At 42.4% G+C, this 15,009-nt stretch overlaps 1 protein-coding gene across 3 annotated transcripts in view; it reads right to left on the bottom strand.

The window, feature by feature from the left end:
• sh3pxd2aa (SH3 and PX domains 2Aa) overlaps positions 1–14,747 on the bottom strand; it is a 124,910-nt gene extending 110,163 nt beyond the window's left edge. For all 3 annotated transcript variants that reach the window (XM_066661357.1, XM_066661359.1, XM_066661358.1), the window contains exon 1: positions 13,992–14,747. In XM_066661357.1, the coding sequence (XP_066517454.1) occupies positions 13,992–14,063 (72 nt within the window). In that variant the 5' untranslated portion in view covers positions 14,064–14,747. The remainder of the gene's footprint in view (positions 1–13,991) is intronic.
• Positions 14,748–15,009: the final 262 nt, after the last annotated feature.

Below are 15,009 nucleotides of genomic sequence, written 5' to 3'. Positions count from 1 at the left end.
CTCCCTGTGTCTGCGTGGGTTTCCTCCTGGTGACTGTCTGTGAGGAGTGTGGTGCTACCTGCTAGCTACCTGCTTAGAAAAGGCTAATTAAGACCATTGCAATTGCTCTGGAAAATGCTGAATTCACCCTAGTGACTGTTTAACGATGTAGTACTAAGCAGTCAGTTAGTCTCTAAGTATGGGTATTTTAAGCCTTACTAACAACAGTCACTATAATGTCCCCCTATATCCCAATCACAGTAAGAGTTGTAATCTACACAGCATGGAAAGAAATACACTCTTCTAAACTGTGTGGGGCACTGAGATATGGAAGTGGCACCATATGAAACATGCAGTTCATACATTACTCTTTGAATATCCTAGAAATATGGAACAGTGTGAGGGGGTGGGGGCGAGATGTGTTAGATGGTGCAGAAAGAGTGTGTACTGTGTGGCCATGAAAGGCTGTTGTGTTTGTTCTGTAAACGATGTAGTGGGAAAAGACCTTCACGGGGCTTTGTTAATCCTACATACTGTTCATTCCAATGTGTGTCTGTGTGAATGTGTGTGTGTGTGTGGCTTTCCAAACAGATACAAGCTTATCACACATTGCAAACCAAGGAATTCACAGCAGGAGATACACCTCCAAAAACTAAAGCAGTGAGGGTGTGTGTGTGTGGGTGTGTGAGAAAAAAAATGGGGGGGGGGGGGGGTGGCAGATGAGAGATTCCATTGAGAGAGAAACTCTCTCTCTCTCTCTCTCTGTGTGTGAAAGAGAGAGAGAGAGAGAGAGAGAGAGAGAGAGAGAGAGAGAAAGAAATGAGACATAAATAGAGAAAGAAAAGGAGAGGATATGAAAATATGTTTCTGCGTACGACTACATACTGTACACTCTCTCACTCTCTTCCCCTCTCACTGGCCGTCAGGGCCATCCTCATGGAAACAGAGGGGAAAACAGCATCAGTTAAATGCTGAAAATATCAGCCACAACCCAACTGGCCCACAGATCAGAAATAGAACCGCAAGGCTGGACACTGCTGGACACAGTCGAGGTGGCAGCCTAAGATACAAGTACACTAAAGTTTATTATACATAGCATTTACAGCAGTCTGAACAAATATGTAGACCTCAAAATACACTCCATTCTACACCCAGGAAAAGTGTAAAGGAAGGGGCTGGACCTATTTAAACCTGCTTTAAACCAGTCATTTCTGGCTTTGACTTGTGTAAACAAAAAGAAAAGATTGACATACAATTATATACAACAAAAAACAAATGGCCCTGTGTTGGACTGGTGCTCTGTCCAGTGTGTGTTTCGCCCAGTGATTCTGGGTGGGATCCGGAGCCACCGCGACCCTGAACTGGATAAACGGTTACAGACAAGGAATACATTAATGAATGAACGAAAAACAACTGTAAAACCTATCACAATCTTAATTTCACATAAACTAAACCCCCAGGTTAAATGTCACAAAATGACATTCTGAGTGTACTATCAATACTTAAAGAGCACTGAACTACTTCATAGTTTCATTTCAAAATAATATAAATCAGTCCTGTTTCAGATTATTTAGCTCACTGCAAACAGTCCCTTTTTCAAATGGACCATCATTCTCTTCTCTGTTTGGTACCACATTGGTAAAAGTAAGTGTTACATGTTGTGTACTGTCACAAAGTCTTGAAGCATCATGATATATCTCGCCATATCTCTCATACATAGATTCACACGCTAATAAAATAGCTTTTCTCTTCTTGACAGCACTAACATAGCTACCCTGTGCCCAACCTTCACTAAAAAAAAACCCTAAAAATTATATCTCTTTACAGTCATCGGAAACTTGTGAATGCCACTGTGTAAAGGGTGTCAAAGCTTCCAACAGGACAGTCAAAAATAACCAGTGGCCATTTCTGAGTCACAGATCACACACACATTCTCCAGATGGAGCGGTTAGTCCCGACACTTACAGCGTGAGACAGACTCTGCAGGACATAAAATGAGTCTGGTTCTGGCTGTAAAAGAATCTCATCAAGATTCATTTTCTGATTTTAACGTAGCTTCACTTATATTGGTGCTTGGCTTTCTGAATAATAACGATTAGGTTGTAAATAATATTAGTACTCAATTTAGTAGCCCTTCATAATATAAAATGACAAAATGACTTTACGGCACACGTGGTAAATCAACTTGTTTGTAAAGTGGAGCATTAAAGTTTTAATCGCCACATACACTGAATTAACTACATTAGCATTAGTGACCAATGACATGTGCTAAACTTGCACTAATGTGATATAAAAATCAATGAATATATGACTCAAAAGTAAAAGTGAAATTAGCAAACTTTGTCCGATTTAGGAGGTCATGAACCAGGTTCTTCAAAAGTAAAGCATCTGTATTTTTTAAATGTCAAAGTCATTCATCTTAAGACTGGTATGAAACAAATACATACGTTATTCATTCATTCATTCATTCATTACCTGTAACCACTTTTTCCAGTTCAGGGTTGGGGCGGGTCCAGAGCCTACCTGGAATCATTAGGCACAAGGCAGGAATACACCCTGGAGGGGGCGCCAGTCCTTCACAGGGCATCACACACAAACTCACTCACACCTACGGACACTTTTGAGTCACCAATCTGGAAGACCAAACCGGAGCACCTGGAGGAAACCCACGCAGACACAGGAAGAACACACCACACTCCTCACAGACAGTCACCCGGAGGAAACCCACGCAGACGCAGGTAGAACACACCACACTCCTCACAGACAGTCACCCGGAGGAAACCCACGCAGACACAGGGAGAACACACCACACTCCTCACAGACAGTCACCCGGAGCGGGAATCGAACCCACGACCTCCAGGTCCCTGGAGCTGTGTGACTGCGACACTACCTGCTAAACCACCATGTAGACTTTAAATCAAATAGAAATATAAAACATTACATAACATGCCAAGTAATTTAATGCATAGCAATGTGAATACAGTTTCAATAGTAGAGTAATAATTCAAAAATAACTTGTAACTTGAAAATTACAAAATACAATCATAGCACACTGACTGCCTCAGAAACAACACGCCATCCAGAAACCATATTTTACCCATACATCTGGTCAACCTTGGTCATCCTTAACCCTTTGTAAACCAATGTTAAATCCTAGATTAGGTCAGTTTCCAAGGACAATGCCAAGAAAAATCCCATAAATGCGCTTAATCATGAACCAGCAAACAACCTTCAAGATTAAGATGAAGTGTGTGATTAGTCGCCAAATGACTCCTAAAACGTTTAACTCTCTGCATGATTGGATTGTTTAAGCCCCACCATTAGAACGAACAAAAAGAAAAAGAAAAAGAAAGTCATCGTCTAATTCCCTCCATGAATCTTAATATGTTCTGAAAACGTTCTTACTTTCAAAACCCAAAAATTCTACTTTGCATTTCCTAACAAACAATGTCAACTGGAAGACAGACCATATGCTGCTACCATCTGCTTTTACGCTATAATTCTGTTCGAAAGTGCTTCTAGCAATCAACAATAGTAAAGTTGTTGCACGGGAACAATAAACTTAAAGGCTGGAGAAAATGCTCACAAAGGATAAAAGAAGTGCGTGAAAGAAGACAAAGTCTGTCTGGTTAGGAATGTTTTCCGGAAGAAAGCTCAACAATGGCAAAAGCGCTTGCTTTCTTGGATTATCAGAGAAGACACTGAACACAACAAAACACAGGGGAACGGATGGTATTCAACATCTTACACACTCGCGCTCTCTCCAAAGTCCCAGATCAAAGAGGAAAGACCTTGTTCAGAACTTGTTTCCAATTAGGAGCAGACACAGGAGACAAAAGTCTTATTCATGCAAAGCATTTCTGGGACACTAAAGCAAGGAATGTGGGGCACTAGAAATATTTCATTACACTCCAGTGTTCACTGAATCTGTGAATCGATCACTGATTAGCCGGGTTATTGTGTATCTGTGCCCAGTATATGTGGGGACTGTCCATACACATCCACAGTAATACAAAACTAAATTAATTATTTAGAGCATCCACCATACGATAAGTCTCCATTATCAACAATGACTTCCTCTGACCATTCTCTAAAATCACAAATGTTCCACTCATTCATTCCTCTTTTTTTTTTTTTGTTAAATAACAACATTAATTCCAAAGTCAAGTCTTGCTTTACTCCAAAAAAAGATAGAAAACAGAAAAAACTTACTCCCAAGAGCAGTCCCCTTTCCTTCGGATTTGTCTTAAGAAATGAGTTGAGGCACACACTTTAGCAGCAGACCTTGGTGGGGCACGAAAGAAGCAGGCCTCGCCACTAAGAGCTCGGAACCCCGCCTAAAGATTCTATTTAAAGACCCGTATAAAAAGACAACCCTTCTTCCACATTCTCTACCATAACATTTCCATGCCCACAAAACCTCAATCCATCAAACAATTATAGGATGATCGTGGAGATCTGCCATGAGAAGAGACCAAGAAACCTCCCCTACAGCTGGATATAAAGTCAACAGGCAAGTCCTAACTCTTCCAAGACTCAAACACATTCTAAGAAGAGAAGATGGGCTTGAGCAGAATGATCTTCAGACACAAAAACATGTGGCAGATCTTTTATGCGCAAGGACTGGACGCAGGAACAGTGTTAAAGTAAGTCTTAACAATATCAGTTCTGCATTCAAATGGTGATTGTTTTTTTTGTTTTTTTTTTTATTGTGTACAAATTTAAGTCTGAGAAGAAGCCATCCATGTGTCAGAATATATATATATATACACAGTCGTCCCTCGCCACTTCGCGCTTCACCTTTCACGGCTTCAGTGCATCGTGGGTTTTTATAAAATTTTAATGGGAAAAATAATTTTTTTCCCATTATAATATATATTTGATGAATTTTTACATGAAAAAAATCCCAAAATGTATAAAAATATATTCATTCATTATCTGTAACCGTTTATCCAATTCAGGGTCGCGGTGGGTCCAGAGCCTACCTGGAATCATTGGGCGCAAGGCGGAAAGCACCCTGGAGGGGGCGCCAGTCCTTCACAGGGCAACACAGACACACACACACACACACCTACAGACACTTTTGAGTCGCCAATCCACCTACCAACGTGTGTTTTTGAACTGTGGGAGGAAACCGGAGCACCCGGAGGAAACCCACGCGGACACGGGGAGAACACACCAACTCCTCACAGACAGTCACCCGGAGCGGGAATCGAACCCACAACGTCCAGGTCCCTGGAGCTGTGTGACTGCGACACTAGCTGCTGCGCCACCGTGCATAAAATATAACGAATTACAGTAAATAGTGCATATTTACTCTTGAAAACGAATGGTTATTAAGGGAATGGGAAAGGTTTATGTAGCGTAAAAGTGTGGGGGAGGGTTTATAAAGCCTTAGAATAGTGTATAAATATAGTGTCCCTACTACGCAGAATTTCGTTAATCGCGGGTTGTCATGGAACGTAACACCCAACGATAAACGAGGGAACACTGTATATATAAATATATATCTAAGGGCCAAAAATTCTGTGTTCGGCTTTTCTGACTCTACATTTACATTTGTGCATTTGGCAGACGCTTTTATCCAAAGCGACTTACAAAAGACTACTCTACTTGACTGGGCTCAGTTTGGTACATTCTACCTGGTAACTGGAACCAGATACTGTTGTGGCACCTGCTCACTCATGGTTCCAAGTGAGCTGAATAGGGACTAAACGTGATGTGTAAACCTTGCAGAGCACTGATGTGACCAGAGTGACTTGTCAGTGCTGATGAAAGACAGCTGTTGAAACTACATTGTGGTTTTTAAAGAGCTTCAAACGTTCCTTGGATTGGGGTCCAGTTACAGAAGTGAGACCAGGATGGTGCAACAAGGGATGGAAAAACTCTACTGATCTGAGCTCATGTGTTGAGTCCCAAAAAAAACCACACAAATACGCAATGCTTAATGTTACCGCCACTGTTGTACTTTCCAAAGACCAGGGTTCCTGTTAGTGAGAGTATTTTGCGATGTCACCAGCTACATTTTGTGGGGAGCTACTCTAGTGGAAAACCAAGTAGTTACCAGGCACCACAAAGCAAGTAGAACAGAGTCCAGTAGAAGATCATTCATTCATTATCTGTAAGCGCTTATCCAGTTCAGGGTCACGTGGGTCCAGAGCCTACATGGAATCATTGGGTGCAAGGCAGGAATACACCCTGGAGGGGGCGCCAGTCCTTCACAGGGCAACACACACACACTCACACTTTTGAGTCACCAATCCACCTACCAACGTGTGTTTTTGGACTGTGGGAGGAAACAAGAGCACCCGGAGAACACACCACACTCCTCACAGACAGTCACCCGGAGGAAACCCACGCAGACACAGGAAGGACACACCACGCTCCTCATAGACAGTCACCCGGAGAAAACCCACGCAGACACAGGAAGGACACACCACGCTCCTCATAGACAGTCACCCGGAGGAAACCCACACGGACACAGGAAGAACACACCAAACTCCTCACAGTCACCCAGAGCGTGACTCAAACCCACAACCTCCAGGTGCCTGGAGCTGTGACAGAGACACTACCTGCTGCACCACCTTGACACCCATCCAGTAGAAGTAGTAGATGCAGTGGACAAGCACCATAATACGTCGCTTGTCCCTTTTAGCTGCAGTAACAGGCTCCTTTAGACTAGATGACAGAGCATTTCTGTGTGAGGATTTGATTGCATTCAGATCCAAGATCACTAGTAAGGCCAGGTGCTGGTGATGACTTATTACTTCTTGCTCACAAAGTCAGTGAAACTTAGTCAAATGGTACTGGATGGAGCTACATCACACCACAGAATGCAGTTCCACTGTTCCACAGCTTAATGCTGGGTGGTGTTATACCCCTCTAGGCCCTGCTTGGCATTGGTCATGGTGAATTTAGGCTCATGTGCTGATGCTGTCACAGAATTTGACATTTCATTTTGGGTCATTCCACTGTGTGGTAGTAATAGTAAAGATTTTTTAGAGGAGACAAAATCTAGAGAACTTAGACAAAAACCTCATCAATAAATTATATACAGGGGTTGGACAATGAAACGGAAACCCCTGTCATTGTAGTGTGGGAGGTTTCATGGCTAAATTGGAGCAGCCTGGTGGCCAATCTTCATTAACTGCACATTGCACCAGTAAGACCATGTGCATCCAACGGTTCAAACATTGTGTCCTGAAGGCGGTGCCGTGTATCAGGACGACAACGCACCAATACACACAGCAAGACTGGTGAAAGATTGGTTTGATGAACATGAAAGTGAAGTTGAACATCTCCCATGGCCTGCACAGTCACCAGATCTAAATATTATTGAGCCACTTTGGGGTGTTTTGGAGGAGCGAGTCAGGAAACGTTTCCTCCACCAGCATCACGTAGTGACCTGGCCACTATCCTGCAAGAAGAATGGCTTAAAACCCCTCTGACCACTGTGCAGGACTTGTATATGTCATTCCCAAGACGAACTGACGCTGTATTGGCCGCAAAAGGAGGCCCTACACCATATTAATAAATTATCGTGGTCTAAAACCAGGTGTTTCCGTTTCATTGTCCAACCCCTGTATATACACACACACACACATTATATATATATATATATATATATATATATATATATCAAAATGAAACATCTTCCAGCTCTGTGCAACACTGTTGGTGTTTTGTTCCAATTTCCATCTCAGTAGTATAAGACAATCCCCTATCTACTACTCTAAATGCTGAGGCAGCAGACTGCACAAGAATCTTCACTATTAGCTTCCAGCTGCACTGCCACAGACAGGCCCTTTGCTAATGGCATTCTGGGAAGGGGACTTCCTGCAGGAAGTCATTATCTTGCTAATCATTAATTTGACGATATCTAGATGAAGGAGCTGAAAAAGGATGAAAGGGAATCACATTAGTCTCCATGATAAACGTGGTGGGAAAAGCGGCAGTGGATAACATCATTTTAACGCAAAGGCCCTTTAAACATGTGGGAATACTGTGGCCAGAAGGCCCTTTGTCTTACGCTTAACATCAACAATGTCACATGCACACACACACACTCCGCCCTTTCTTGTGGTCATTTCCACTTTATGAACAACCTCTGGTTGCCCCTTCACCTCCCTCCTGGACACACACACACACATGCACACGCACTCCTGGCAAAGGAAGCGAAGCCACAGCACAGAGCATTTCCTGGAGAAGTAGAGACAAATATGTGTCGACTCAGCAGACGCTTCCTCCTTCCAGCCATCCCCTGCCATTATTCTTACTCTCCAGGTAGACATGGATCTGTTAAAATCTCATTCTTAAACTGTCTGCGGAAAATCTAAAAGAAGAAAAGTGTCAACAACTAAAGACACAAACAAAACGCCACATACCTAGAAGAAGTAGAATCTGAATTAACAATATGTACTTTATTCATTATTGTAGACTGCAGTATATCATTCATAACCAAGTCTATTTGAACTTACTTTAATACCAACCCAGTCTCAGTCTAAAGCCCTATTCAGACAGGATTAGTTTTACCTGGGGAGCTGGGGTAATGTCACTGTACCTCAGCACGTCAGTTATATTTATAATGGATTCACACTGGATAAGAACTTTTGATGAAAATAACAAAGACAGGTGTGGTTACTCAGTCCATTCATTGCTGTCACACAGTGGATTAGACACAGGAGTTTTTACGTCGTCACTACTGTTCTGAGAACAGCCCTTCAACCAAAAATATCCAGCATCTTCTAGTCCTCCATAAGATAAAGAGTGAGAAGGTGGAAACAAACTTTGCTCATTCGTAAACACATTTTTAAAACTAATATTATAAACTGTTAATGGTTTCATCTTAATGAATTGGATATACATTCAACACACATACAGTAAGTAGGCTGATAAACGTTTCACTCTTTATGAACGCTTCAGGTTGTTTTGTGGATTTGAGAGTGGTGTGTCATTCAGCACCTCAGGTTCGCCTTTTATTTGAACGACTCATCTGATTCGTGCTGTTCACATAAATAAACACTTCCCCTAGCACCAGCATTCCTGTTAAAACCTATGAAAAACTCTTCTACTACGAGGTATGATGGAATATTCCCCCACATAGCAATTCACACTGGTTTGAATCTTTCCTGAAATGGGAGCGTGTACTCAGGAGAAATGAATGGAATTGTCTATTGGGACACAACTACTGAGATACTACAGGAAAAGAGTATATTACCCTATGCCCACAGGTAAAACTAGCCCCAGTTTTTTGTAGGTTCACACTACATTTATAGCTCACATCTGGCATCTGTACGTCCTAACAGTCAATCAGCTAGCTAGCTAGATATCAATTAGACATCTACACAGCTGTTAACAAACAGGCCTCTGCTAGTGAAGACAAGCTACTCACTACTAATCCCCCCCCATGACATTTGTTGACTGAGGACAGTCTATATTAGCTCTCCACCGAACAGCTACATTAAATCTCCAGTGCAAATCAAAAAAAAGCAAATTTCAGAAACCAATCTTGGCTGGTCCATAAAGACTATGTCCAGCATCCAACTGAATATCTATAGCTCACTTTATGATTATATCAGCTCTGAAATTAATCACAAAGTACTACAATAAAATCTGCAGGGGGCGGAGGGTTAAAAATGATGTTGGGAACATTCAGGAGAACCTTCACTATGCTGCCATCTTGGGAGTGTTTCAGCCATCTAGTACCCCTTACACAAAAGGATGAGATGCTTGGCCTAACATTAAATTAACTGATTTAGCCTGTTCAAATAAATACACAAGCAAAAAAAAACTGATCCAAGATCAGACATGCAGACTGTGGTAATAAACACTGGACCCCACGTCTATGGCATGGGCTTCCCACGTTGCCCACAAATGTCACTATTCTCATTGACTCCCATAGAGCATTACGGCCACATGATGTAATCATCCTGCCCTGAAAGCAATCCCATCCACAACCTACTGTTGACAAGTTCAAAACAACTCAAGCCCACAGGCAACGGCAATTTAGCAGCACAAGATGTCTCCTTGGACAAGAAACCAAAAGAAGGGAGTGGGGAAGAAGGAGATATAAGAGATGTGGGATGAAAACCAGATAATAAAAAAGAAGACAAAGCAAGCGACAGGAGTGGCTTGTTAGAGGGGGAAGTAAAAGGTCATAAAATATGTAAGAATGGTATGAGGGTTGATTTAGGAGCTACTAATTTCCAATTATAATATTCACAAAATTCAGAAACATTATCTATTTACACCTGGAATAACTTTAGAGAGAAATTCATTCATTCAGCTTCTGTAACTGCATCATCTTAATCAGAGTCCTGATGGGTCAAGAGCCTACAACGAATCATTGAGCACAGTGACCAAACACTGGAAACTGGAAACTCTACAGAGAAATGTATAGCATTTATTTGTGGCTTAATGATAGCAAAAGAAACTGAGGTTTGTAGCATAGTATGACCCAAAGTATATCCTCAAACATCAATCTGAAATACAGGGGGTCCTCGACTTACGACGTTGATCCGTTCCTATATCGCGTCGTAAACTGATTTTCGGTGTAAGTCGGAACAAACGTACATACTGTACGTAAATAACATACTGTAAGCACTTATCCTATCCTAACACCTATCCTCCTCGGTCCCGAGTTGCGTAACCGCGTGTTCTTCCGCCGCGCACACCACACACGAAGTTCACGTTACGACGTTTACGATGCAAAACCACTGAAGTCGAAACAAGGCTTTATACAGTAAATGGGAGATGTGTCGTAACCACAAAACATCGTAACTCGGGACTGACGTAACCTGAGGACCTCCTGTGTAGTTTTGAGAAATTGTCTGCCATATAAATTATATCCATTTCTGAAATGGGCCTGATCCCAATTCACTATCTCGCTGCTTGTATAGGAGCTGAAGCTGCTTTTCTCTTGTAATAAGGTTTAAATAGGCAGAGAGGGGGAAGAAACAGGAGGGAAAGCAACCACTGAGACTTTGAGAAGAACCAGAGCAGAACAAGTGGAAGGAACTGTGAGACATTTTAGAGGCTCACAATGGTACTCTCCCCCTATCCTCTCTCTCTCTCATATACACACCTTTGACATGAGGGTCTCTGATGGGTCTTGGCAAAGACAATGAGAGAGCCTTGAGAACACAGCACAATGACCTGAGTAACACACTCATGTCATAGTAGTGAGTAATTACCAAGTTTCACTCACACACATACAATGCTGATCCTGCTTCCCTTCCCTCCAGGCTAAACCTCCAAACAATGGACAGTCAGCGACTAAACCCCTTTATAGCCACGCTGCTCATTGTTGGAGCTTGGGGCTTGAAAAGACTCAACTTCCCACCACACACGTAGAGCACGGCTTAATAAATAAGAGGACGGTGTTATGGCTGATGTTTTATAGGCTTTTTTTGTAACAAGAACGTTACAATGTCCAGCTGAGAACTCATGCTGTATAAACTCAAGGTAACCCCAAAAACTCATCAGGAGCTGGGTGGTAGCTTTAATAGCAGCATAAGCACATGTAGATATCTGATCCACATCTCTCTGTGTGTGTGATCGCGTTTGGTAATCCACTGTATAACACTGTTGAAAACAGTGCTTTAATGGGACTCTGAAGCAAATCCTGTACAGAAACGCTAGCTTCCTGTCTGGCAACAGAACTGACGCACTCAGTCTTTCCACTCCTCTACTCCCTCTCTCTTCAACCATCACAGCTCGCACAGCTTACTAACAATGACGAACAGGGAACAGTCATAGCCAGCATGAGCATGTTCTTCATCATCCTGTACGCCGCGCCTAACGCTGACCTCAAATCCACATTAAACATACCCTCCCTAATCTATCATCCCCAACACATTCAGAGATTTTGCTTAAGAGTCGGCACCGTGGCAAAACTCTCATATTAAGAAATTTAAAGACATTTTCACAACACACATCACGACATTTTCACACACAGACCCAATGCAATGGGAGTGCCACGTTGAATAACTGCCATCAAAAATGCTGGACCAAAATGCTGGACTTTTTATGACTGAACATGCATTTGTTTATTGTTGTTTATGTACCAACAATTACATAACAATTAACAAGTTTCAAAGGGCAATGCACACCTCCTTGAACCACATACATGGACAAACAGGTTTAAACATAACCCGGCTTCTAGAGAGAAGGGAGGAAGTTGGTTTTCCTCTCGTCAGATCACTTGTTTGGGAATAAAACATTAAGGATGTGGGTATGAAGGCCCTTCCTCCTCCTCTCACAAACTCTACTCGTCCATTCCTTGTTCTTACAGGATAAGCATCTCCAGCTGTTTTATAAACACAGTGAGTGAGCCTGATTTTCTCTCACCCCCTCTTCTCTCTAGACAGTCGTAGAGGTCCATGTGAGGCTGAAGAATAAGCCATCTAGATTCTTCTCACAGACTCCTCTGTCCCTAGAGAGAAGAAGGAGTATATAGAGCAAAAAAAAAAGTGCCCAGCAACAGTAGAGCTAGTAGAAACCGCTGGTTTCTGAAGTGATCGTAAATCAGTTTCGAATATCGAAATAAATGATAGAAGGTGTCACTTGATCCCAAAAACGGCAATAAATTCTCCAGCAACTGAGAACTCCAGTAATCAAATTAGGCAGGTCGTACAGTCTGTACGTTTGCTAATCTACAAATCACTGTAAATCTCCAGGAAAACGGCAACTTCAATACAGCAGAATGCTTGAATAAATTACATATATAAACTTTTTTGGAGAAACCAAGAGAGATACGCATTGCAAAATATGATGCATCCAATTTCCTTCAAGCAAATCTGGACACGTTCCACAACAATAATACGTTCCTTCAACAAAATAACCGTGAACTCTATAATTATATGTGGAAATAATGCCACACAAAAACACTTGAACTGGATTCTGACTGGAGACTTCAGCTCACAACCTCGACACAACACCAATGTATTATGCTTTGCTTTAGTATAACAGCTGTAATATACCGTTATGAAAAATGGGAACGACTATGTTTTTCTGATCTTTCAGGATCTTCCTTGATGTGCAGCCAAATTTTGACTATTTTTGGCCAATGTATCCTCACTTATCGGACCCTACAGAGCAAAGGGCAACAGCTGAGGTCCTGAAAGACTAGAATGCAGCAGGGTAATTTCCCCTCCTCTAATATCATCCGCTAATGATCAGGTTAAGCTGGTGTGTCAGAGCAGGGAAATTATCAAACTCTCCAGGAGTAGAATTAATGACCCTGAATTACGAGGTCCTAGTGCAGCGACACTGACTACATGTAGTCTACGTATTAACGCTAGTCCAACTACTCTGGCTAAGCGTCTAGGAAAAGTAGACAGAAAGGCAGGCAACATACGTTATTCAGTGAGTTAGAGCAGTGAATTTCAGCTTCAGACCCTGGGACCCACTGTCTGCCCCCAACACACCAAATGGAATATTTCTGTGAAGATTAGTGAGGTACAACCACTCTGACTCTTCCTAAAAGCATTGGATGGTGTTTCATTTCTCCACAGACGTCCAAAACTGGCATTGAGTAAGGTGTCCCTAAAGCCATGTGCAGCTGCTTCAGAATGCTGTACTTCAGTACACATCTTTTTACGGCGATTACGATGTACCAGATATGCGTGTGTATGACTGAACATCTCAAGGCATGAATTATAAGGGCTCTCTCTCCAGGCGGCTGGGTTCTCTGACACAGTAAGCACCCTCTAATTGCCCCCGAAAAGGGAGATGTCACACACGATAAACCCCATGTGGGCAGTAAAAGTTCAACCATGAACCTTCTTTCCCCAAAAACAAATCTTCATCACTGGGGTTTGAGCAACGTGCATGACGTCATCTACATCATCCATCCTACTCCTCGTTGTTCAGTTTTCTTATGCAGCTTTAAATGTACCCTCATTTTGTCTTATCCCACGACTGTCGTGACCAACAATATCCAGGCCAGAACCTGTAAAACACACACAGAGAGAAGCAAAGTCTTGACCACGGTATTGGAGGCCCACACTCACGTAATGTTTAGACGGGTGTCTTCTCTTCTCCACGTCCACGACTTTCACGTCCAAAACCGTGCGGAGCTGCATTGCTGAACGGAGACGTTTAAACGCGGCTGGAAGAAAAGGATTGAGGTTTAAAAAAAGCCCCCCCCCCCCCAGTCCAGTGCGGGACCCTCACGAATAAGAAACGTGTCTGAAGAAGAGTCTCGCCACTGTCTTCATGGACGAGCTGTTTATTTACGCTGTCCTTTTTATTCTGGAAAACCGATGTCTTCAGGTCGCAGAGAAGAATATGGACAGACGCGAATAGGGAGCAGCTCAGCCGCTGCAACTTAAAGCCGTGTTTTTAAGGGGAAAGGAGGAGAGGAAAACGAAGATATAAAGACGATATCCATTTATCTGAAGAGCAGAATGTGGGCTTTTCCTCCTCCAGGTCGAGCTTCTCAGAGCTGGTCACTGACGCGTGCCTCATCAAAACAATAACGGTAAACCCAAGTTAAACAGAACTACAACGAACTACGGAACTGCGGAGCCGTTAGAACCAAAGAGAGACTGGTTCTCCTTTAATTCCGCGTATCACGACTCTGTAGCTCGTCCTAAAAGCTCCACAGGGTTGTAAGGACACTCTCTCGCTGTTTCTGTGGAGTACCGATGGGCATTCCGCCTCTTTTCACCGAGTCAACCCAATCGATTCAGCTCAACCAAGACTCGACTCTTTCGGCTCCTAAACAACTCCATTCCGTTGTAAGGCCTTCCCATTTCCCTCCTAAACTAGCCGTGTGAACATTGTTAGCTATTGTCACATTCTCAGTAAAATTCAGTTGGGATATTCACATAAATGTTCATTTTATCCTTTCAGTAATGATCCTAGTAAAATACACCAAAGTATTTTATTATTTTTTTGTATGTAACTTAAATGTGTAACATAAAATTAACTTTAGAAATGTGTTTGTGGCCTAAGAACATTTATTTTCTGACTGTCCACAGTGCTAAACTTTAATATGTGCCCTTGTCTATTAATAGTAGGGTGACC

Source organism: Hoplias malabaricus, chromosome 2 (assembly GCF_029633855.1).
Source record: "Hoplias malabaricus isolate fHopMal1 chromosome 2, fHopMal1.hap1, whole genome shotgun sequence".
Classification (NCBI taxonomy): Eukaryota; Metazoa; Chordata; class Actinopteri; order Characiformes; family Erythrinidae; genus Hoplias; species Hoplias malabaricus.
Note: the sequence above shows the minus strand (reverse complement) of the source record. Positions and strands in the feature narration are given on the sequence as shown.